Source organism: Microcaecilia unicolor, chromosome 8 (assembly GCF_901765095.1).
Source record: "Microcaecilia unicolor chromosome 8, aMicUni1.1, whole genome shotgun sequence".
NCBI classification, from domain to species: Eukaryota; Metazoa; Chordata; class Amphibia; order Gymnophiona; family Siphonopidae; genus Microcaecilia; species Microcaecilia unicolor.
Window position 1 is genome coordinate 222,055,044 of NC_044038.1, and position 25,993 is coordinate 222,081,036.

Below are 25,993 nucleotides of genomic sequence, written 5' to 3' on the forward strand. Positions count from 1 at the left end.
CTGACAGAAAACAATGCATTTCCTGTGAGGTACATCCATAGCTAAAATCCGAACGATCACAAATGCAGAAATACAGAAGGTGTAAATACTCATCAACTACTTACCTGACCATAATCCCATCCCCTACCGTAAATGTATTTTTCACTGCCTTTGAAGTATATACCAAAGTGATTTAAGATATATTCTTTTCGGTAATTCTCATTATCCATATGCACGGCATCATCTGAAAAACCCCAAAGTTATACCAGATCAAGTTCAGTGTCTCGTGCGTACAGGGAGAAACCTTCTCTGGTACGTGAATAACCTGAGGCTGGTTAGTAAGTATCACCTTAGTGCAATAGCTGAAACAAATAAGCAGAGCCAAAACTGAGGCTAAAATGGAAGGATCGTATGTGAAGGTATTCGACCTCAAAATAATTAGGGATGTGCATTCATTGAAATACATACCAGCTTATTTTCGAAAGTGATAGCCGGCCATCTTCCGACACAAATCGGGAGATGGCCGGACATCTTCTAAAAGCGGCCAAATCGGTATGATCGAAAGCCAATTTTTGGCCGCATTTAACTGAACTTCGTCGCGGAGCCGGCCAAAATTGACGAGGCCATGTCGGAGGCGTGGTGAAGGCGGGACTGGGGCGTGGTTATGGGCTGGACAGAAATGGCCGGCTATCGTCGATAATCGAAAAAAATTAGCCGTGTTTAGCGAACATTTAGGTCACTTTCTTTGGACCTTTTTTTTCACGACCAAGTCCCAAAAAAGTGCCCTAAATGACCAGATGACCACCGGAGGGAATTGGGGATCACCTGCCCATACTCCCCCTGTGGTCACCAATCCCCTCCCATACTAAAAATATAAAAACATAAACTTTTCTTGCCAGCCTGTATGCCAGCCTCAAATGTCATACCCACCTCCATGAGAGCAGAATGTGTTGTATGGGCTTTTGGTGGGGGTTTGGGGGGGGGGGGGTCAGCTCCCAAAGTAAAGGAGCTATGCACATGGGAGCTTTCTGAAGGCCACTGCAGTGACCCTTAGGGTGGCCGGTTGCTGTCCTGGCATGTCAGGGGGGCCATTGCACTGAAAATACTAGCTCCTCCCACGGCCAAATGCCTTGAATTTGGCCGGCTTTGAGATGGCCGACATAACTTTCCATTATCGCTAAAAAACGAAGCCGGCCATCTCAAACCCCGGCCAAATCCAATGCATTTGGCTGGCCAAAACCATATTATCGAAACAAAAGATGGCCGGCCATCTTTTTCGAAAATACGGGTCTGGCCAGCTGTTTGCGGCGCCGCCAAAATACATCGCCGGCCATGTATTTCGCCGGCGCCGTTCGATTATTCCCCTCATAGTAACATAGTAGATGACGGCAGAAAAAGACCTGCACGGTCCATCCAGTCTGCCCAACAAGACAGCTCATGTGTGCTACTTTTTGTGTATACCCTACTTTGATTTGTACCTATGCTCTTCAGGGCACAGACCGTATAAGTCTGCCCAGCACTATCCCCGCCTCCCAACCATCAGCCCCGCCTCCCAACCACCAGCCCCGCCTCCCAACCACCGGCTCTGGCACAGACCATATAAGTCTGCCCAGCACTATCCCTGTCTCCCACCACCGGCTCTAGCACAGACCGTATAAGTCTGCCCAGCACTATCCCCGCCTCCCACCACCAGCTCTGGCACAGACCGTATAAGTCTACCCAGCACTATCCCTGCCTCCCAACCTCCAGTCCCGCCTCCCACCACTGGCTGTGGCACAGACCGTATAAGTCTGCCCCGCACTATCCCCGCCTCCCACTACCGGCTCTGCTATCCAATCTCGGTTAAGCTCCTGAGGATCCATTCCTTCTGAACAGGATTCCTTTATGTTTATCCCACGCATGTTTGAATTCCGTTACCGTTTTCATCTCCACCACCTCCCGCGGGAGGGCATTCCAAGCACCCACCACTCTCTCCGTGAAGAAATATAAGCACATAAGCACCGCCACGCTGGGAAAAGACCAAAGGTCCATCAAGCCCAGTACTCTGTCTCCGACAGCGGCCAATCCAGGCCCCAAGAACCTGGCAGAAACCCCCAAATTTAATAACGATCAATGGACTTTTCCTTCAGGAATCTCTCCAGACCCCCTTTAAACTCAGCAAGGCCAGCTGCCATCACTACCTTCTCCGGCAATGAGTTCCAGAGTCTAACTACGCGCTGAGTAAAGAAAAACTTTCTCCGATTTGTTGTAAACCTACCACATTCTAATTTCATCTTGTGTCCCCTGGTTCTATTATGGTTAGAAAGTGTAAACAAACAAAATGAAGACATTTCAAATGAAACAAAGTAAAAGACATTCTACCCAATATTGAAAAGGATTTAGCTGGCCGCTGACCAGTCAAATTGTTGGTTGTGGCTAGCTGCTAATATTCAGCTGTACTTAACTGGCTTAGGGCTCCTATTACTATTTATTTATTTACTTATTAGGATTTATTTACTGCCTTTTTGAAGGAATTCACTCAAGGCGGTGTACAGTAAGAATAGATCAAACATGAGCAACATGGGCTTACCGCTCGCTATAACGGAAGTACTGCCAGGCTACTGCTGGGTTAACGCAGGAGCCCTTACCAAACCCACCTCCCCACTCCCCCCATTTTCTATTTCTGTTGATGGCTCTCTCATTCTCCCTGTCTCCTCAGCTCGAAACCTTGGGATCATCTTTGACTCTTCTCTCTCCTTCTCTGCTCATATCCAGCAGATTGCCAAGACCTGTTGTTTCTTTCTTTACAACATCCGTAAAATCCGCCCCTTTCTTTCCGAGCATTCTACCAAAACCCTCATCCACACCCTTGTCACCTCTCGTTTAGACTACTGCAATCTGCTTCTTGCTGGCCTCCCACTTAGTCACCTCTCCCCTCTCCAATCGGTTCAAAATTCTGCTGTCCGTGTCGTCTTCCACCAGGGTCGCTTTACTCATACTACCCCTCTCGTCAAGTCGCTTCATTGGCTCCCTGTCCGTTTTTGCATCCTGTTCAAACTTCTTCTACTAACCTATAAATGTACTCACTCTGCTGCTCCCCAGTATCTCTTCACACTCGTCCTTCCCTACACCCCTTCCCGTGCACTCCGCTCCATGGATAAATCCTTCTTATCTGTTCCCTTCTCCACTACTGCCAACTCCAGACTTCGCGCCTTCTGTCTCGCTGCACCCTACGCCTGGAATAAACTTCCTGAGCCCTTACGTCTTGCCCCATCCTTGGCCACCTTTAAATCTAGACTGAAAGCCCACCTCTTTAACATTGCTTTTGACTTGTAACCACTTGTAACCACTCGCCTCCACCTACCCTCCTCTCTTCCTTCCCGTTCACATTAATTGATTTGATTTGCTTACTTTATTTATTTTTTTGTCTATTAGATTGTAAGCTCTTTGAGCAGGGACTGTCTTTCTTCTATGTTTGTGCAGCGCTGCGTACGCCTTGTAGCACAATAGAAATGCTAAATAGTAGTAGTAGTAGTAGTAGTTACCATGACCTTACCTTATTGTGCTTTCGGCTGTGCATTAGATCAATTTAGCATAGCCTAAATTTTTACGGTGCAAATGGACCAAATGTGTGTTGATAAATGCACATCCCTACTGCCAATGAACTATCAAATATTGCTTAAGCACTTATGTTTTGAAGAAAGAATTGGTCATTCCTAAATTTACATGTAAGTGAAGCCTACACAGTCACTGCTCTTTCAGTGCAAATCAAGACAATTCATACTTAAAATATTTTACCGGGATCAAAATACAAAATGAATTTTGAATTTATCCAAATTCAAATATAATAGCTGTACCTTGTCCCCAGATCTATGAAATGACTGCAAAATAGACATTCAGGCTGTTTCAGAAGACATTCAGCCGTGTCTTGTGCAGATTTATTCATGTGCATAGATTTGAATTTTGGAGAATAAACACCTATGTGGATTGCAAACCTGAGTGTATCATTTCTGTTTTGAAATGTACTAGGAAAAGGCACTGCTGTAATGCAGCCTTGTAGTTCCAGTTTCTGTCACCAAGGACAAATTTGACAAAGTTCAAAACAGCTCATGATAAACAAATCTTTCTAGGGAACTATTTTGAGACCTATAAATACAGCAGACACTAGCGGTCACAACAGAATATAGTACTTACCTTTGCACCAAGCATTAAAGAGCAATCGGAATACTCCCAGGTTACTCGCGTCAGTAGAAGACGTCTGAACACTGAGTTTGTAATCTCCGATGACAGCATCAGCTGGACTGGAAATGCTGACATCCAAAGAGTTTGGTGTGCTAGATTTCTGGACTGCGCTCCATACATTCCCCTTTGAACCAGTCATTGGAAATATGGCCTTTGTCTTGGTTGATTCTGATGGGGTTGGCCCTGGTAAAGCAAAACCAGAAGCACAATACGTCTCTGAGTACTTTAACAAAGCCTGTAAACTTGTAAGGGTCAATATTCAGCCAGTGATGTTCAGTGTTTTTCTGACTGCTGCCAGCTCTAATCCCCAAAATTCAATGCTGGGTCATGTTATAGGAACATTAGTGTTGCCGTACTGGGACAAACTGAAGCCCAATATCCATCAAGCCCAATATCCTGTTTCCAACAGTGGCCAATCCAGGTTACAAGTACCTGGCAAGATCCCAAAACAGTAAAATAGATTTTATGCTGCTTATCCTAGAAATAAGCAGTGGATGGTTCACGGACTTTTCTTTTAGGAAGTTATCCAAACCTTCTTTTTAAACCCTGCTAAGCTAACTGCTTTTATCACTTTCTCTGGCAATAAATTCCAGAGTTTAATTACATATTGAGTGAAGAAATATTTTCTCCGATTTGTTTTAAATTTACTACTTAATAACTTCATCGTGTGCCCCCTAGTCCTAGTATTTTTGGAAAGAGTAAACAAGTGATTCACATCCACCCGTTCCATTCTACTCATTATTTCATATACCTGTATTATATCTCCCCTCAGTCATCTCTTCTCGAAGCTGAAGAGCCCTAGTTGCTTTAGCCTTTTCTCATAGGGAAGTCATCCCATCCCCTTTATCATTTTTGTCACTGTTCTCTGTACCTTTTCTAATTTTGCTATATCTTTTTTGAGATGTGATGAACAGAATTGCACACAGTATTCGAGATAGGGCCAAACCATAGAGTAATACAAAAGCATTATAACATTCTCATTCATTTCCTAATAATGCCTAATGTTTTATTTGCTTTCATAGCTGCTGCTCCTGCTACGCACTGAGCAGAGGGTTTCAACATATCATCAACAATGACACTTAGAGGCAAATGCACTAAAGCTAAATGAGCCTTTAATGACCCTCCAACGAGGAAAATTTGATCCGTTGCATGCATCAAAGGGCTTTTACCGAGGAAGCCAGCAGCTAACGAAAACGGAATGGAGATGAGCAAATAGTGTGAAAACCCCATTGAAACGACATGCACTAACCTTTTCCGATTGCCTTTACGCAGGAAAAAGGCAGGAAATCTAACGAGAGGTCTGGACCTCTCGTTAGGACAGCTCTGTGCCAGGAAAAATCATTAAGTGAAAAAATAAACAAACTTTGAGCCAATCCCAGCGCATTAGCAGAGCTAAAAGCGCTGTGATTGGTCCAAAGGACGTCAGAAAACACATCAAATAAAAAAAATTAAAAAGGATCGGGAGGGGGCAAGGGCGCTCATCAGGAGCGTCCTGTATGGACGGCCTTGCCCCCCCCCCCCCCGCTGCCCCCCACTCTCCGCCGCTCCCCCCCCCCCCGAAAAAGCAAAATTCTAGCAGCCCCGGCCCCCCTCCCTTCCTCACTACTCTGTCTCCCCCCAGCTCCGCCTCCCGACATCCTCCGCCCTGTGCCCCACCCCCTCTTGGGGTCGTCACCGCCATTCCCCTCCTCCATCGGGCCCCCCTCCCTCTTACCGGGCCCGTGCAGCACCTCTCTCCTCTGTCTGAAGGCGCTGCACGGGCAAGAAGAAAGCTGATGCCTGCCTTCGCCCAGCTTCTCCTGCGCCCGCCTCTGTCTGACGCACATACACGGCTTAGTAAAAGGGCCCATTGATGTCCATGTTGGTGTATCCGCTTGAGATTCTCTCTCAGAATAAATATGTGGGAATTTGTGACTTCTACGAAAAACACTGAGCTACGATAAAGGTAAGATGCGTATCAAAGTTGGTGCAAGAATATTAGGCACCCTGGTCAGTCCTTCAGCCTTGTGTCCTTGCGACTCCTCCGCACAATTTTTAGTTCCCTTCATCCACCCTCCACCCAACAATCATGATCACCGCAATACCACTCCTCCCAGGTGAATGGGCTATTTGAAAACTGCCCACTTTGTCCACCCTCCTTCTGGTAAAAATGCCTCTTGTTGTGTCTTTGAGTTAGCTTAGTTGTCAAGACATTTTTTTTTTTTTTTAATTTCTTTATTTCATCAGAAACCGGTTAACTGGTCAGGAGCTATCTCTGGCTGGTTAAATAGTTTTGAATATCGTTTATTTATTTACAAGACCGTCACTTATTACAAAATTAAATCAGCACGGTTTACAATAGAATATAACAATAAAATCGATGTTAAAATACTATAAAAACACACTTTGAAATCCATTTGATAGAAAAGCACAGCAAAACCAGAGAGCCAATTAGTAATAGTCGTACAAATTACACAGATTATAACCATCATAAAAACATTATAAAACCAAAGAAATATTTAAAAATCCGTTTCCCCCCCCCCCCCTTGTTCTCCTCTTCTCTCTCTTTCCCTTCCATCTCTCTTCACTTCTCCTATCCCTTTCCCTTATTATATATTTGATTTAGTATTAGACATTATCTTCAAATATGTCTCGAAAAATATTGGCCAGATGGTATCTTGAGAATTTAGCTGTAGGCTGTATGACAAATGATCTGAAGTAGATACAGATAATATACTCCTTCTGTAAGTTAACAAGACCAATGGTGTGCTAGAGATTACTTCTTCTTATGGTGGGGAGCATGTTGGAGATTACCTATGAGGAGGTTGGGAAGGAGCAACATTGTAGCTTATGGGCTGGAAACCTGGTTCAAGTCTCAGTTTTCCAAGGAGAAGCTCCAGATCTCATAGAAAGAGTTTAGGGGGTGAGGGAAGCAATGAACTTTCTTCATATTCCCCTGAATTCCCAGTTAGGTGTCACTCAATATCTGCTCCAGGGGCGTAGCTAGGTGGGGCCACGGGGGCATGGGCCCCTGTAGATTTAGCCCTGCCCCCCTGCTTTCACCCCTGCCGCCGACCCTCCCCCGCCACATTTGACCCCCCCCCCCCTCCCGCCGTAGTCAACCCTCCCCCAGCGCCGCCGCCAGGTACCTTTGCTGGTCTCCGGCGTGTTGCTGATCTGGATTCTGTTTCTGACGTGAGTCCTGATGTCCTGCACGTAGGAATGTGCAGGATGTCAGGACTCACGTCAGAAACAGAATCCAGATCAGCAACGTGCCGGACTCAGAGACCGGCGCTGAAGGGGACTTCGGCTGGCAGGAGCTGGGGACCCCCGCTAGCAAAGGTGCCTGGCGGTGGCAGGAGAAGGTCTGTGGAGGTGGGGGGGAGGTCGAAAGGGACGGGGGAGGGGTGGCGGAAGCCGGGGGGGTCAAAAGTGGCAGGGTGGTCGACACCGTGGGAGGGGGGGAGCTAAAATGTGCCCCTTCACCTCGGGCTCTGGACCCCCCCCCCCCCCCCCCCGACGAAGTCTGGCTACACCCCTGATTCTGCTGTATGATCCGTCAGCACAATTCAACAGGGCGGGAGCCTTTTCTGCTTGGTTTTTAGGCACGCAGGGGAAAGGTCTCCCTCACACATGCTCAGTTTCACAAAAAAAAACTAAGTATGAGCATGGGGAGGGGGAGGTGTTCGACCGGCGTCATGGTGGCAGACCAGGAATAGTACCACCAACTGCCTGGCTTTGCAAGGAGAAGGGCTTTTGCTGGCAGGGCTTAGGGACCCCCACCAGCTCAAGTATGTGGACGTGGATATGGGTGTGGGTGGTGTGAAATTTTGTGCCCTCTAGCTTGGGCTCAGGCACCCCCCCCCCCCCCCAAATCTGAAGTCTGGCTACATGTTTGGAGTACAGATTCAGAATATCAGCCAGATATAAATAATGTCTGGTGGCTATGGAAGACCCAGATATAGAGTACAGGTACCCAGCACTACAATATCCAAGGCTAATTCAACCCATGGTGGTCAATATTAAAATGCTGACGGCCACCAGCTGAATATCAAGGGACAGAGAATGAGTTTGATGGAGTTTACCTGTCTCCACAATAAATGTGACCTTGTCTCCAGGCTGGACAGCTCGGTTGCTAGACAAGGTGATAGTGAAAGGGTCACCTCGCCTCACTATCAGCATTGTGCTGCTGAAATCCTTGGTCCGGTGTGCTTGCTTATTCGGGTCCAGTTGAAAGCTGGAAAGTTTCAGCACAAGGCCTATACAGGAAAAGAGAAACAAAACAGAGTTTAAAATGCTTTGATGAGATCAGTCTAAAGGGAATTGATCCAGTACATAAAGTCTGCCCCTAAGCTAGATGAACTAGATGGGGTCCAACAGCAGCAGTATCTTCCAGATATAAGGGTAGGTGTTGCTGTTGTTTGTACATTTGAACTTAGAATCTATAAAGTTCATGCCCAAAGTTCTGACTGGCATGAAATTTTGGGCGTGCAAGTTATAGAATAATGCCATTTGCACTCCTAAATTAAATGCCAATCGGCCTTAAGTACCAGTAATAGCTCCTAAGTGGAATTAATTGGTACTAATTCCTATTTGCATGCGTGACTGAGATTAGGTGCTATTCCATAAACTTACCCCCTTATATTTAGCCGACAGTGGGCAAAGCTTTGACTGCCTGCTGCCAGCATTCAACCCGGATATTCAATGCCAGGCTGTTTCCGGAGACCAGCATTTAATATCTGAGTTTTTTAATGCCAGCTAGCACACGACTGATTAAGTTGATATTCAGACTTAACTGGCCATGACTTAGTAGGCAAAGATAGGCCTGCTTTTTAAGCAGCCTTATTTGGCCGCTAAGCCTGGCCGCTTAAGTTATGAATATCGGGACTTAACAAGTCATGTCCCAGTCATGTGCCGAAATGGGGCTGAAATGGCAGATCAGCAGGGAAACAAACTTCCTCGCTGTATTGCTATGGATTTACAGCCTGTCTCACTGACACACTCAGTAATTACCGTGGATTCTTTTGGATTCATATTAGATAAATGAAACCTTTATTAGAGGTGCTAAAATCTACAATGATTAAGCTATATACACACAATGATTAGCTATTTAACTGAAAAGAAAGCTATAAGACAGATTATATATATATATATATATATATATATATATATATATATATATATATATACACACACACACATATTATACATACAACATCACTGGTCCTTACATCATCCACACTCTTATCATCAGCTGGGGGGGGTGGGGGGGCAGGAGCTTTTTAGACCAGGAACAAGTCCTCTGCGCAGTACGTACATTACTCACAGATGAGCTCCCAATTTCACTGAAAGAAACTCCCCTTTTTATTAGGCTCAGAACTCATGTTCAGAGCTAAGAAAAATTACAGAATGCTTCCCTGTTTAGGTAAAGCCATACTGTGGGAACGTGGTCACATGTTTCCTAATCCAGTTGGCCAGTCTAAACCCGAAAACAAGCTCCATCTTTCACTTCACATAACAAATTAATTAGAGCTGTGTATCATCTTCTGCATTACAACTTGTTTTTGTATTTACAAGAAAAGTTACTTTTGGTCAAAGATGGAACATTTCAGAGTTCATTATCGATCAAAGCAGGGTTGAAAAGCAATCCTTTACATCTTCCATTACACTCGCCCAGTTACAAGATGGCACCTAAGTGGGGGGCATTCCCATGGGAGGGGCATGAGTGGGTCAGAGGTGCTCTGGAAAATTGCACTAAATATTATAGAATACTGTGGATGTGCATTCCGCTTACACATGCCAGGATTTATACCTAGCGCCAGTGGGTATTAGTCCTCACGCCCAAGCTGGGCGCAGAATTCAGACCCCAATGCTATTCTATAAAGAGAGCTCATCCCGGGGTGCCCTTTATAGAATACCACTGAATAGAGTGGAGGAGTGGCCTAGTGGTTAGGGTGGTGGACTTTGGTCCTGGGGAACTGAGTTTGATTCCCACCTCAGGCAGCTCCTTGTGACTCTGGGCAAGTCACTTAACCCTCCATTGCCCCATGTAAGCCACATTGAGCCTGCCATGAGTGGGAAAGCACAGGGTACAAATGTAACAAAAAAAATATCAACCTCTATGTTTTTAGTCCACTAAAAAGGTATTATGCCATATTCTTTTTTGTTTTGTTTTATTTTTGTTAACCTTTAAAGTTGTCTAACATAGCAACTGCACTACCTTATCCCTCCCTCCATTGGCAGGCTCAGGCATTTACGTCTGGGGACTTGATCAGAGAAGCATGGTAGAATGTGGTTTTAGAGGGCAATTTCCAAACGCCATTGACCTGTGCAAATGGCTACTTCCATGAGTAAAGGGACTTTCTGAAAAACTCCCCAACCTCTTTATGGGTAAAGGAATATCATGCGTATTTCCCTCCTACATGGAGTGGAGGTGTTTCCAGAGGAATCTTACATTCTGCAGAGTCTTGTATTTCCAAAGCTATTTTTTTTTCTATTAGAAAATGTACCAGTGGAAAATGCAGATGTAAGTCTCTGCAAGTTCTTTTCCCTTGGGCAGTAATTAAAGAGAAATTATGTGCATGCAATTGCTTTCCGAACTGATGTACTATCTGCAAGGAAAGTACCTGCAACCTTGCACACACACACACATGAACATAAACATATTTATTCAGACATATTTCAGGACAGACTACACTTCAGAAATACAACACACTTACAAATCAGATATCTGATACCACAATAACTTCTAATGTTTTATCTCATAGGAAAATACTGTTAGCAGCATACAGAAAACTGCCTTTATCAGCAGATTGTGACAGACCCAGATTTCTTCAGAAATGAATGTTTGGTTTACCAGATGCACAGCAGATAACCTCATTTAAGTATCTCACCATGCATTTGAAATGGTTTGAAACCAGTTTTTTTTTTTAATTAATATCTTTTTTAATTACTAATAGTGAGTGCAGCAGGCTGAGAACCAGAGGAGCCCAGTTCACAATAACACTGTGGGTTCTTGTAATCTTTGCACAGGTCACTTAGGGGTCCTTTTACTAAAGCCGCGTAAGCGCCTACGTGCGGCTATTCCGAGTTACCTCCCAGCTACCGCGTGGCCCTTGCGGTAATTTCATTTTTTTTAATGTGCACCCACTACGCACGTCGGAAAATATTTTTATTTTCTGGCGTGCGAACGGTAGTCGGGCGGTAATCAGCATTTTATGCGTGTAGACCATTACTGACCGATTACCGAATGAGACCTCACCGCTAGGTCAATGGCTGGCGCTAAGGTCTCAGACCCAAAATGAACACACGGCAATTTTCATTTTGCCGCACATCCATTTTCGGCAACAATTGTAAAAAAGCATTTTTTTTACAGGTACGCTGAAAAATGATTCTGTGCATGCCCAAAACACGTGTCTACACTACCGCAGGCGATTTTTCAGTGAGGCTTAGTAAAAGGACCCCCTCAACCTCCATTGCCACAAGTAGATACTCAGATTGTGATCCCTCCAGGAGCAGAAAAGACTTACTATACCTGAATGCAATCTGCTTCAAGAGCTTCCAGGCAGTATAGTATATAAGAAAATTAAATAAAAACATTATAAAACAGACTTTGCCACATGTCTCTTTTCCTGCTATGACAATAAATGTAACCCATGTTGGCTGAGAACATTTTATTTTTGGTGTTTGAAATACTGAAATTTTTTGCCCAATTTGTTTTTCCTAAGGTATGTCATCGGAGGTTTTTATGCCTGTGATTAGTTTAGGCACTGTGACAGCAAAAGAGAGCTAACAATATTTTTTTCTGAGGCTTTCCCTCCTCTTCCTTGAACATGATCTGCACATACTACTTTTTCGGAGTGTGCTTTGCTTAGTAAGTTTTTGTGAAGAACTGTGGTCATCTGAGATATTTTATACAAGCAACATTATCATTATTATTATGGATGTCTATCCTGCTTATTTTCGAACGAGAAGGCCGGCCATCTTCCGACACAAATCGGGCGAAGGCCGGCCTTCTCCTAAAGCCGGCCAAATCGGTATAATCAAAAGCCAATTTTGGCCGGCTTCAGCTGCTTTCCGTCATGGAGCCAGCGAAAGTTCAAGGGGGCGTGTTGGCAGTGTACCGAAGGCGGGACGGGGGCATGGTTAAGAGATGGCCGGCTTCGGCCGATAATGGAAAAAAGAAAGCCAGCCGTGACAAGCATTTGGCCGACTTTACTTGGTCCCTTTTTGTTCATGACCAAGCCTTGAAAAGGTGCCCGAACTGGCCAGATGACCACCGGAGGGAATCGGGGATCACCTCCCCTTACTCCCCCAGTGGTCACCAACCCCCCCCCACCCCCACCTCCCAAAAAATTTTAAATACATTTTTTTGCCAGCCTCTATGCCAGCCTCAAATGTCATACCCAGCTCCATGACAGCAGTATGCAGGTCCCTGGAGCAGTTTTTAGTGGGTGCAGTGCACTTCAGACAGGTGGACCCAGGCCCATCCCCCCCCCACACCACTTGTGGTGGTAAATGGGAGCACACCAAACCTCCCCCCCCCAAAACCCACTGTACCTACATGTAGGTGTCCCCCTTCATTCTTAAGGGCTATGGTAGTGGTGTACAGTTGTGGGGAGTGGGTTTTAGAGGGGATTTGGGGGGCTCAGCACCCAAGGTAAGGGAGCTATGCACTTGGGAACAATTTGTGAAGTCCACTGCAGTGGCCCCTAGGGTGCCCTGTTGGTGTCCTGGCATGTCAGGGGGACCAGTGCACTACAAATGCTGGCTCCTCCCACAAACCAAATGCCTTGGATTTGGCTGGGTTTGAGATGGCCGCCATTAGTTTCCATTATCGGCAAAAACCAATGGCGGCCATCTCTAATGCCGGCCATCTCTAAGGGTGGCCCAAATGTTGAGATTTGGCCGGCCCCAACCGTATTATCGAAACGAAAGATGGCCGGCCTTCTTGTTTCAATTATACAGTCTGGTATGCCGCTTGAGGGGGCCGTCATTAGAGATGGCCGCCCTTATAGATGGCCGGCCCCGTTCGATAATGGCCCTCCACCTGCCTTTGCAAATTAGATTCCCAATAATGCACAAATTCTCTCACACAAATTTACAATTGCTCCAAAGACAGTGTAAACATGTCAGTGTGTTCGGGGTAATTCTCTATAGAATGTCTAAAGTTAGAATGGGATGATGTGTGTTAAGTGCAAGTTCTATTGGAGAAATTAAAAGCTACAGTGCATTTACAATGGCTGCCTTTGCACCACATTTGAAGTGATAGCTGATGTTATATCTCCACAGAGAAGCAATGTATGCAAATCTATCTCATGAATATTAATTGTGGCTATCCAAAAAACCTGAATAGCTGGGATTCCCTGGGACAGGTTTGGGAATCACTGGTTAAGTTGTTGGCATGCCCCAGCCTGCTCATTCCCCCTCCTGGGTCCATTCCCCTCCCCTTGTAGTTGTGTACTATGGATTTTGAGCTCACATTTTGAAAAATAGCGACTAATGGCAGTTACGCACAAAACAGCTAATTAGTGCCAATTAACAGCAATTAAATCCAATTAGTGCTTGTTAACATCAAGTAATAGTTCATTATTAAATTATGTTATGTGCATAATTAACACAATTCTATAATTTCCTTGCACAACTTTGTATGCTAACCACTGGCTTCTCAATTGCTAACCATGTGCGGCTCAATTGCTTAGTGAGCTACTTAGCCATGATAATTGGCCGATAACGACCAATGATCAAAACTAATTGGAATTTACGCATGTACTTTGCTAGGCGTATTCTACAAAGTGGCGCACATAATTTCTCACGGACACAGCCTTAAAGGGGCACGGTCACGGGTGTGGTGGGGACATGCCAGGCATATCAATCATATCCACGCGTGCAGTTATAGAATTTGAGCCTGTGCGTGTAGATGTAGGCGCCAGAATTTACACCAGCTTTTCACCGGCACAAATGACCACACCTACATCTGTGCACATCCACCCGACCTAAACATATGCTATAAACCACATCTGAATTTAGGCACGTTTTTATTTATTTACTGCATTTGTATCCCACAGTTTCCCACCTCTTTGCAGGCTCAATGTGGCTTACTTTATGCCGTAATGGCGATTGCCAATTCCGGAAGGAGAAATACAGAATATTATTGCATTTAAAGTACAGAAAATGTAAAATATATTAGAAGTAAATTGATATACAAATCATTTCAAGTATATGAGGACAAAGGGTACTGGGTAACGTTCAGTAATAACATTGTGATTAAAGTAAACAGATAACAAATGTTCAAAGATAACTTGTCCCGTCCTGGAAAAAGTTTTGATGTCAGTTCATTTATGAAGGATCCTCATGATAAGTCTCTTTGAACAGGTTAAGTCTTTAGTACTTTCCGGAAGGTTGTCAAATCGTGCCTTGTTTTTATGGCATTTGGTAATGCATTCCATAGCTGCGTGCAGGTGTAGGAGAAGCTAGATTTTATTTATTTTATTTTATTGCATTTGTATCCCACATTTTCCCACCTATTTGCGGGCTCAGTGTGGCTTACAATACATTGTAAATAATGGAAATACGATTTGTTACAAATCAGTTGTGGATTACATTGTGAGAAGTTAAGCAAAGTCAAAGTATCGTTAGGGAATAGGACGAGGAAAAGAACAATGGAACAGTGGAAAGAGACAACGGGAAATTGATAGGGTAGTAGAACATTAGCAAGAGAACATTCGGTATAACATTTTCTGTGAGTAAAGGTATAAATGTGATAAAATTACGGGGGATTGGATGCATATATTGATTTGTATTTGATTCCTTTGCAAATGGGGTAATGGAGGTTCAAGAATGTGCAAGATGAACTTTTTGTGTTCTTATAGAATGTACCTGGGTGCTTCTATCAGACACACCTAGATTCTTGATGCCATATATAGAATCAGATCCTAAGTGTAAACATGTATAGAATGAGGGAGAATGAATAACATACATACCTCGTGGCTCCGCCCAAACTACACTCGTTTCCCCCTTCCTCGATCACCTACATTCAGATCAAGTAAAAGTAGCCCCAAAACTTTCTGTGCGCCTACTTTTTCTGTGCGTGTAGCCCTGCACAATTTAGTGAGACGTTTTCTGCTTGCAACACATCCTGTGCACATGAAAATTGCTTCATAGACGTACCCCCATAAGAGCAGCACCTCGTGGAATCACACCAGCTTAAAGAATGAAAATGGGGCGAGAGGGGGGAAGTATTGGGCTTGCACATCTTACCTGGCCCCTAGACCTCTCATCCCCGTACATTTTCCTTAATCCATACCACAACACACATGTGAAGTACTTACCCCCCACACACATCTCCACCCCCTCCAAAAACAGATACCTCAACTCCCTCCAACACACAAACATGTCAGCACCCTACACCGTATCCCTTGTCCTTCCCTGCTACTTACTTGCTCCCCAGGACCAAGTTCATGGCAGGCATGCAGGTCTCCGAATTATAAAGCATGCACTTTTAATGTGTCATGCAATGCTTGACTTGTTTTTTTACTTTCCGTAGCTGCTTCTATCAGCCAGAAATGCTCTGCTTGAATTTGGTACTAAGTATACAAACTTTGTCCATTTCATTCTTTCTTTCTTTCTTTTTATGTTTAGAATCTAATTTACTCACCTGTAGGTGCTGCCATGGTTCTCTTTCTCTCTCAGTCACTAACTTTGGTATTCTACACTAAGTTAGGCAGAGGTGTGCCTGCAAATTCTTACATATAAGGGGGGGAAACAGGGAGTGGTTTAAGAGAAAGAGACACTAACTTGCCAGTCGTCTGTATGCTGTGCATAATCATTTCCTGAATTCTCAAGAAAATTGCTCATGAAATCTGTGGCCTTCATGATTTCCTGGATCAATAAACGAGGTCAGAAGTTTAAAGGGAGTGAACTTGTCGGTAGGGTGTGCTGGTTTTAGAAACCTCCAAATCTCCCTCTTTCCATCTTCCAAAACCTGAAGGATAGAAAGTTTCTGCTATATCAATTTGAATATAAATTGATTCAATCTGATTGAACAGCAGTTAGGTATAATCCAAGACACTCTGACCCATTTCTCATATAGCCAAAACAAACGTACTTTGGTTGTGATTCCTGGTTTTAGATTTGATTACTCATTTTTCCTAGTATGAGCTCTGGATGAATTATACTCATGTACAATACAACTAACTACTACTACTACTTATCATTTCTAAAGTGCTACTAGACGTACGCAGCACTGTACACTTGAACATGGAGAGACAGTCCCTGCTCGACAGAGCTTACAATCTAATTAGGACAGACAAACAGGACAAACAAGAGATAAGGGAATATTAAAGTGAGGATGATAAAATAAGGGTTCTGAACAAGTGAATAAGGGTTAGTAGTTAAAAAGCAGCATCAAAAAGGTGGGCTTTTAGCTTAGATTTGAAGACGGCCAGAGATGGAGCTTGACGTACCGGCTCAGGAAGTCTATTCCAGGCATATGGTGCAGCAAGATAAACTAAGTAGTCAAACCTTCAGTTTTAGGGAAGGCCTGAGCCCACAGCGGTGGTGGGGGACACAACATTTTACCCAACCCCTTCTTGCTCCTCCTGCTTTCCACCCCCATCCTCAACCTGCTCTCTCTGACCCTCATGACACCCAAATACCTGAGGCTGCTTGTGGGGATTCCCAAACCCCACCAGCTGCAAAGGTCCTCCACCAGCAGCCTGGCAGTTGGAGGCACTTTCTATGTACTTCCACCACCACACCACCCTCCCTCCACACACATGCACACAAACACACATACTCAATTTTTCTGCATGTGCAAATTACTTCCATGTTGCAGCCTTTTAATCTGCCCAATGAAAGCTTATCATTAACCTGGCTCGGTGGAGCTGTTGGGGTCATCTGGGAGATCAGGACTGCAAACGCAAGGTGGCATATCTCATCCATTAGAAACTTTGCAAACACTATAATATCACTGTACTGGAAAAGCACTGGGTTCATGACCCTGAGAGAATTATGGAAAATGAAGACGTTGTGATCACCTGGGATATTCCCCTTCTGACCCATATAAAGCTCAGTGCAAGAAAAACAGACATTTTGTAGCGGTAAAAGAGGAAAACTCAAGAACAGCATTGGTAATACAGGTGTCAGTGCCGAGTCATTATTCATGTGGAAAGGAAGAAGATCCCAAGGAAATGTGGCAGAAAGATACGGAATATTTCCACAGTGTATTGGGAGCCCCAGGCTTGATTAAAAGGGATTTTCAAGAACTCCTGGACAGGTTACATAGTAACATAGTAGATGACGGCAGAAAAAGACCCGCACGGTCCATCCAGTCTGCCCAACAAGATAAAATCATGTATATACCTTACCTTGATTTGTACCTGTCATTTTCAGGGCACAGACCTTATAAGTCTGGCCAGCACTATCCCCTCCTCCCAACCACCAGCCCCGCCTCCCACCACCGGCTCTGGCACAGACCGTATAAGTCTGCCCACCACTATCTTCGCCTCCCCACCACCAACCCCTCTTCCCCCCACCGGCTCCACCACCCAATTTCGGCTAAGCTTCTGAGGATCCATTCCTTCTGCACAGGATTCCTTTATGTATATCCCACGCATGTTTGAATTCCATTACCGTTTTCTTCTCCACCACCTCCCGCGGGAGGGCATTCCAAGCATCCACCACTCTCTCTGTGAAAAAATACTTCCTGACATTTTTCTTGAGTCTGCCCCCCTTCAATCTCATTTCATGTCCTCTCATTTTACCGTTCATGTTACGTCGCATGAACTTCAAAAGAAAGCTCTCTTCGGCTTGATGCAAGTACTATGGCGAATATTGGCTGTAAATTAGAAAGACTTCACATACCCTGATTTAGGAGTGAGGGTCGTTACTGTCATAGTATGCACAAAATTAACCCATTTGGAGACATTGCCCCAAAAGAATAAAACTTGAATCCCTAATTCTTTAAATTTGACTAGCAAGCTAATTTATATGAGCAATTTTAGAATAGGGTCAGTTGCTCACATAACTTAATAATTAGATGCTAATTGACCTTAACAACAAATTTTTGGCTATAATTGGTGCTAAATTGGCAGTTACATGCTCAATTCTCCAAAGCCAGTATTCTATAATTTGCGCACTCAAATTCTAGAGCACGCAATTGCAAAGGAGCGTGAACCTGGGAGGGGCATGTCAAGCAGTTACGTGAGTGGGTTATAAAAAGCTAACATTTACACGCTTAACTGCTGTTATAGAGTCTGAGCTTAGTGCACAACATCCTGGTCCCCAACTTTAGGTGACCTTTTGAGAATTACCCCTAAGGTCCAGATTCTGTAAATGGTGTCCAATTAACATACCTAGAACCCTGTTTACTAAGGTGCACTAGTGTTTTTAGAGCATGCTAACCATATAGTCACCCATAGGAATATCATGGGCATCTACACAGTTAGCACGCGCCAAAAACATTAGTGTGCCTCTAGTGTAACTCTAGTGTAACTCTGCTACCCGGAAATGGCAATCGCCATTACGGCAAATGTAAGCTACATTGAGCCTGCAAATTGGTGGGAAAATGTGGGATACAAATGCTACAAATAAATAAAATATATAAATAAATTAACAGGGCCCCTAGTGATATTCTACATAGCATGCTTAAAGTTAGGCATGGAGGGGCATAATCGAACAGGGATGACCATCTCTAAGGGCGACCATCTCTAAGGACGTCCCACCTATTGGCGGGGAAACCGCTATTATCGAAACAAGATGGGCGTCCATCTTTTGTTTCAATAATACAGTCGGAGACACCCAAATCTCAACATTTAGGTCGACCTTAGAGATGGTCAACCTAAATGTTGAGATGGGCGACCTTAGAGATGGTCATCCCCGGTTTTCAGCAATAATGGAAACCAAGGACGCCCATCTCAAAAACGATCAAATCCAAGCCATTTGGTCATGGGAGGAGCCAGCATTCGTAGTGCACTGGTCCCCCTCAAATACCAGGACACCAACCAGGCACCCTAGGGGGCACTGCAGTGGACTTCAGAAATTGCTCCCAGGTGCATAGCTCCCTTACCTTCGGTGCTGAGCCCCCCAACCCCCGCTAAAACCCACTACCCACAACTGTACAACACTACCATAGCCTTAAGGGGTGAAGGCGGGCAAATACATGTGGGTACAGTGGGTTTCGGGTGGGTTTTGAAGGGCTCACATTTACCAGCACAAGTGTAACAGGTAGGGGGGGTGGGCCTGGGTCCGCCTGCCTGAAGTGCACTGCACCCACTAAAACTGCTCCAGGGACCTGCATACTGCTGTCATGGAGCTGGGTATGACATTTGAGGCGGCAAAAACATTTAAAAAAAATTTTTTAGGGTGGGAGGGGGTTGGTGACTACTGGGGGAATAAGAGGAGGTCATCCCCGATTCTCTCCAGTGGTCATCTGGTCAGTTTGGGCATCTTTTTGAGGCTTGGTCGTGAACAAAAATGGACCAAGTAAAGTCGACCAAATGCTCGTCAGGGACACCCTTCTTTTTTCCATTATCGGCCGAGGACCCCCATCACTTAAGCACTCTCCAGTCCCGCCTTCGCTACACTTCCGACACGCCCCCGTGAACTTTGGTTGTCCCTGGGATGGACTGCAGTTGAGGACGCCCAAAATCGGCTTTCGATTATGCCGATTTGGGCGACCCTGAGAGAAGGACGCCCATCTCCCGATTTGTGTCGGAAGATGGGCGCCCTTCTCTTTCTAAAATGCCCCCGATAGTGTATAGAATATCACATAGGACCGGGGAACATCACACACACACCAAACTAGGTTTCAACCTAATTCAGGTTTAATCCAGGATCTAAATGTCATAAATAAGTAAATAAATAAATAAATAGATAAATACAAACTGCAATTCATGTTGGGGGGGGGGGGGGGCTAAGCAGAGTGTTTCATGACCGGGGGGAGGGGGAGTCCCAGTGGGAATTGTCCTCTTTAAGTGGGAATTGTCCCAGGGGGAATGGTTCTAGGTGGGAATTGTCTCAGGGGAAATTGGTGAGAGGGAACTGTCTGGGTGGGATCTCGCCTGATACCCATGGGAGTTCTGAGCATCAGTCTGTATGTTTATTTATTTATTTATTTATTTATTGCATTTGTATCCCACATTTTCCCACCTATTTGCAGACTCAATGTGGCTTACAATAATACATCCTAACAATCGTCAATCAAGAGTAGATAAAACCATTGGTTACATAAAGAACAAGTGTAACATAATGGATATAATCAGTTCAATAAATCAGAAAACAGACTGATTAAACAATTCGATAAAATCAAAAAACAGACAGATTCTCTAGTAAGTAATGATGTGTTGGAGTTCCTGTTATTGATTATTATAGTAAGTCTTGTTAAAAAGGTAGGTCTTTAGTGATTTTCAGAAGTTGATAAGGTCATGAATATGTTTTACATTAAGTAGTAGTGTATTCCACAGTTGTGTGCCAATGTAAGAAAAGCAGGATGCATGTACTAGTTTGTATTTTAAACCTTTACAACTAGGGAAGTGGAGTCCCAAGAATGTACGTGCTGATTTTTTAGCGTTCCTGGGAGGTAAATCAATAAGGTCTAAAGTGTATGCCTGTTATGATGCTGTTGTGATTTGGGCAGTGAGCTCTTGTGCCCTGACTGAGCACTATGTGTGGGGTCCCGCCGCGCTCGGCCGGGCAGCCAGACAACCCCTATCTTCACCTGGAAAGCGACCACCGTTCCCTAGGGGTTGAGCCCCCAGGTGCAGGTAGCCACCAGGACTTCGGGAACCGGACGGGGTTGGGCCGTCCAGACCAGGCTGGAAGCAAGGCGGGTGAGAACTCAAAGGGTGAGCCAGTACAGTCCAGGAATCAGGGCAGGCAGCAAAGCAACGAATGCCAGGTTCAGTCCAAGGGTCAGGGCAGGCAAGCAGCAAAGTAACAAATACCAGGTTCAGTCCAAGGGTCAGGGCAGGCCGCAAAGCACTAATACCAGGTTCAGTCCAAGAGTCAGGTCATGATAGGCAAGTCAAGCAATGGAGCGCACGAGAAGAGCACCAAACCTCTATGAGCATAGAAGCCGAAGCAAAAGTATGCAGGGAACTGCCGGCCTAAAGTAGTCCCCACATCAGCAGTAACCACGAGCAGCTGCAGGGAGCGCTCCAGATTGCTGCCTGTAAGGGAAAAGGTGGAACCTCGGGAAAGGCGCCCAATCCCGTGCAAGCTACCCGTACCGGAAACCAGTGTGGCTTCCAGAACGCCGCCAGACCACGTGGCCAGCCAAAACAATCAGCTGGACCCGTGCCCACGGCCGGAGCGACATAGCCGGCCATCGGAATTGGATCTCACTAGACTACTGCCGGCAATCCGCATGGCTGCCTATCGCCGCCGGGACACAGTTCGGCGGCAAATCGGCCGCACGGACCACAATCCAGGTGAGGGACGTAACAATGCCAGAGCATTTCCATGAATGATTTTATGGACCAATGTGCAAACTTTGAACACAGAACGTTCCTTAACTGGAAGCCAATGGAGCTTCTCTCTTAGGGGTTTTGCACTTTCATATTTTGACTTTCCAAAAATGAATCTAGCTGCTGTATTCTGGGCTGTCTGAAGTTTCTTGATGATTTGTTCTTTACAACCAGTATACAGCGCATTGCAATAATCTAGATGACTCAACACCATTGATTGTACCAGGTTGCGAAAAATCCCTCCTGGGAAGAAAGATTTTAGTCTTCTGAGTTTCCACATTGATTGAAACATTTTCCTAGTTGTATCCTTAACATTTATTTATTTATTTATTTATTGCATTTGTATCCCACATTTTCCCACCTTTTTGCGGGTTGTGTGGCTTACAATATGAGATGAATGATGGGAATACAGTTGTTACAAATTGGTTATGGATTACATTGTGCAGAGTAATGCGAGACAATCGAAGTGTCGTTAAGGAAAGTAACAAAGGAACACAAACATTGAAACGATGGAAGGAGACAATGGGAGCTTAAAGGGCGATCATAAGGCAAAAGACATATGGTATACATATTTCTGTGAGAAAAGGTATGAGTGATATGAGATTAAGGGCATTCAAGTGTGAGATTACAGTCAGTGGTTACTCCAAGAATCTTCAAAGTGTCTGAAACAGGAAGGGAAAAATTTGGAGTGGTTATGGAGGTGAATTTGTTTGTGTTGTATTGTGATGTAAGTATAAGACACTATGTTTTTTCCGCGTTAAGTTTTAATTGAAAAGCCTTCGCCCATGAGTGCATAATTTGGAAGCTGTGGTTGATATCATCTATAATTTCTGATAAATTATGTTTGAACGGGATATTGATCGTTACATCATCTGCATATATGTACGGATTGAGGCCTTGATTGGATAATATCTTGGCTAGGGGCGTCATGATTAGGTTAAATAGAGTCGGGGAGAGTGGAGATCCCTGGGGAACTCCGCATTCTGGTATTCAAAGAGCTGACGTATTCGAGTTAAATTTTACTTGGAAGATCCTGTAGTTAAAAAAACCTCTGAACCAATTGAGAACGTTTCCTCCAATTCCGAAGAAATCCAGAATATTTAATAAAATTTTGTGGCTTATGTCGAATGCACTGGACATGTCAAATTGTAGGAGGAGTATGTTATTGCCAGTTGCTACAGATCATTTAAATTTATTCAGAAGAGTGGTTAATACTGTTTCGGTACTATGATTAGACCGAAATCCTGATTGAGACTCATGGTATTCAGCAAGTTGTTTGGTCACCATACCTTCCATTAACTTGGTTATCAGAGGAACAGACGCTACTGGGCGGTAATTGGTTACATCATCTGCGTTTTTCTTTGAGTCCTTGGGTATAGCAGGGCTTAGGTAGAATTTTGGTAAATACACACATATGGGCACACGTAAATGGAATTATTCTCAACATTTATGCACATAATCAGGACATAACTGATAACACCTCTGTTATCTATTCTGATTATTCATTGGGATTTATTTACCACTTTTATGAAGAGATTTACCAAAGGCGATGTATAGGAGGTACAATTTAACATAAAACATACAATTTTGTTAACATAACAATAGTAAAATGACCAAAGATAAGAATAAATACAGTCAATAAGGTAAACTTTGAAATGGCAAATGGAGTCTTAGTAATACAGTATCAGAAATAGAAACATTTAACAACACTTTAAAACAATCACATAACAGAAATATGTCAGCAGAATACAAATGATACCGTAATAGACAACATGGAACAATATCCATATAAGATAGATACAATACTCATAAAGTCAATAGAATACAAATGAAACACTTTAACAGTCACACATTAGAACAATCAAATAACATAGATATGGTGCTGATAATGTCAATGTGACACAATGAAATATCTTAATGGGCAGCTGTGAGGGAAATGTAGTTGAGCTGTATAGGACAAACCATTGGGATCAACAGATGGGTGGCTAAACAGAAAGCTAATTATATTTACAGTTGTATAAGATATAAGGAAATGGCTTTAGTTACAGCTTATGAAGTAAGCTAGTCCAGATGTGGAGTGAATGGATAGTCAATTGTCACTTATATTCAAGGCTTGGGAGATGAGCCAGGTTTTCACTTGTTTTCTGAAGTAGAGGTAGTCTTGAGTTAGGTGTAGCACCTCTTGGAAAGAGCTCCAGAGTGTGAAAAGGCATAACAGACTTAACGGTAAAGAAGGCTGGGGAGCTGACTAGCGAGCAGCTGCATGTAACATGGTGGCTGCCACGCGGTAGCTCCCTGGCGCAGGCCGTCCTCCCATTCCCGGCTTCCCCGTCAGAGAAGTGATGTCAGAAGAGATCCCACCTGTGATTGTGGGGAGGCCCGAAAGGGGGCGGGGCCAACCCGACGGCAGCAAATTTTGAATAAAGTGCTGCCGGAGAGGCAAGGGAGCCTCTTTGGCGGTGGGGCCGCAGATTGCTTCCCCTCCCTCCCTCCCTCGGATCCCCCTCAGGGGCTCCGTAGGTGCGGGATCTATCTTCTGGGGATTCAAAAAAGGTTATATAAATTGCCAACCCTATGCTGTTTTGTTTACAGATAAAGTAGGAATCAACCTGTTAGTCAAGTTTTCCATGGCCAGTTATGGTCAATGTCTAGGCTGTCTTAAGTGTTCTACTGAATTCTCAAATTGTATCATGTTATGAATAAGGATGGATAGGACTCAAACTATTTGTTCTTTACCTGTATAGCACTTGGTCATATTGTTATGTAGAACCTTTATTTGTGGTCATTTCATATTTTCAATGGAAACAAACCTTCAGCTTTGTCACAGCTGGCGGATGAACCCGAGCCTAGGGACTGTTGGAGGTGCTGGAGCAGCGGACAAAAGGAGTTCGTCGCTTGAAGCCAGGACAAGGCAGACTGATCACCTAGCTGGCTCTAAACGGCAGGTGGAATGCTGGGCTGCCGTACTGTGTAAAACCGGAAAGACATGCGGCCACGCCGGAGGCGAGAATATGGCTGGCCGCCACATGGACCAGTGAGTCATGCTCCCTAGCTGGTGAGGCAGGGCGGGGAGAGGGAGTCTCTAATATGTTGGACTCAAGGCTCGGGTGCTTCCTAGGGTTATAAGTTAATGGGTTCAAATTGATATGTTCAATAAAGCTGTGGCCATTTACTCCCAAAATATTTGCATTCTGTCCAGTCACTGTGTGCCTTATGTGTGAGGGTCGGGAGCGTGAGTGTGCGCAGCCTGCCTATGTTACAAGAAGAGCATAAATTCTATATAAAAAGACAAGTTGACTCTTTAGCCTAAGAAAAGTTTCAAATGATAGACACATCTGAATGGACTGAATGCAGGTCTAAAATTCCAGAGGTCAATAAGAACACTGAATGAAAACAAGAAGATTATTATTTATTTTTGTTACATTTGTACCCTGCACTTTCCCACTCATGGCAGGCTCAATGCGGCTTACATGGGGCAATGGAGGGTTAAGTGACTTGCCCAGAGTCACAAGGAGCTGCCTGTGCCTGAAGTGGGAATCAAACTCAGTTCCTCAGGACCAAAGTCCACCACCCTAACCACTAGGCCACTAGCAACATTCCATGTAGAAGTCAGCCCTTGCAGATCACTAATGTGGCCGCGCAGGCTTCTGCTTGTCTGACGTCCTGCACGTATGTGCAGGATGTCAGACTCACAGAAACAGAAGCCTGCGCAGCCTTCTACATGGAATGTTGCTAGTGGAATAGCAACATTCCATGTAGAATCTCCAACAGTAGCAACATTCCATGTAGAATCTCCAATAGTTGCAACATTCCATGTAGAATCTCCAATAGTATCTATTTTATTTTTGTTACATTTGTACTCTGCGCTTTCCCACTCATGGCAGGCTCAATGCGGCTTACATGGGGCAATGGAGGGTTAAGTGACTTGCCCAGAGTCACAAGGAGCTGCCTGTGCCTGAAGTGGGAATCAAACTCAGTTCCTCAGGACCAAAGTCCACCACCCTAACCACTAGGCCACTAGCAACATTCCATGTAGAAGTCAGCCCTTGCAGATCACTAATGTGGCCGCGCAGGCTTCTGCTTGTCTGACGTCCTGCACGTATGTGCAGGATGTCAGACTCACAGAAACAGAAGCCTGTGCAGCCTTCTACATGGAATGTTGCTAGTGGAATAGCAACATTCCATGTAGAATCTCCAACAGTAGCAACATTCCATGTAGAATCTCCAATAGTTGCAACATTCCATGTAGAATCTCCAATAGTATCTATTTTATTTTTGTTACATTTGTACTCTGCGCTTTCCCACTCATGGCAGGCTCAATGCGGCTTACATGGGGCAATGGAGGGTTA

At 44.5% G+C, this 25,993-nt stretch overlaps 1 protein-coding gene across 3 annotated transcripts in view; it reads right to left on the minus strand.

Annotated features, from left to right (window-relative positions):
- Positions 1-16,164, minus strand: part of LOC115475394 (protein-glutamine gamma-glutamyltransferase E-like) — a 49,394-nt gene extending 33,230 nt beyond the window's left edge. For 2 of the 3 annotated variants that reach the window (XM_030211067.1, XM_030211066.1), the window contains exons 1-4: positions 15,836-15,953; positions 8,265-8,438; positions 4,153-4,383; positions 105-223 (exon numbers count right to left, since the gene is read on the minus strand). In XM_030211067.1, the coding sequence (XP_030066927.1) occupies positions 105-223; positions 4,153-4,383; positions 8,265-8,438; positions 15,836-15,851 (540 nt within the window). In that variant the 5' untranslated portion in view covers positions 15,852-15,953. Of the gene's footprint in view, positions 1-104; positions 224-4,152; positions 4,384-8,264; positions 8,439-15,835; positions 15,954-15,975 lie in introns of those variants that run through there. The other variant, XM_030211068.1, reaches the window with a different exon arrangement.
- Positions 16,165-25,993: the final 9,829 nt, after the last annotated feature.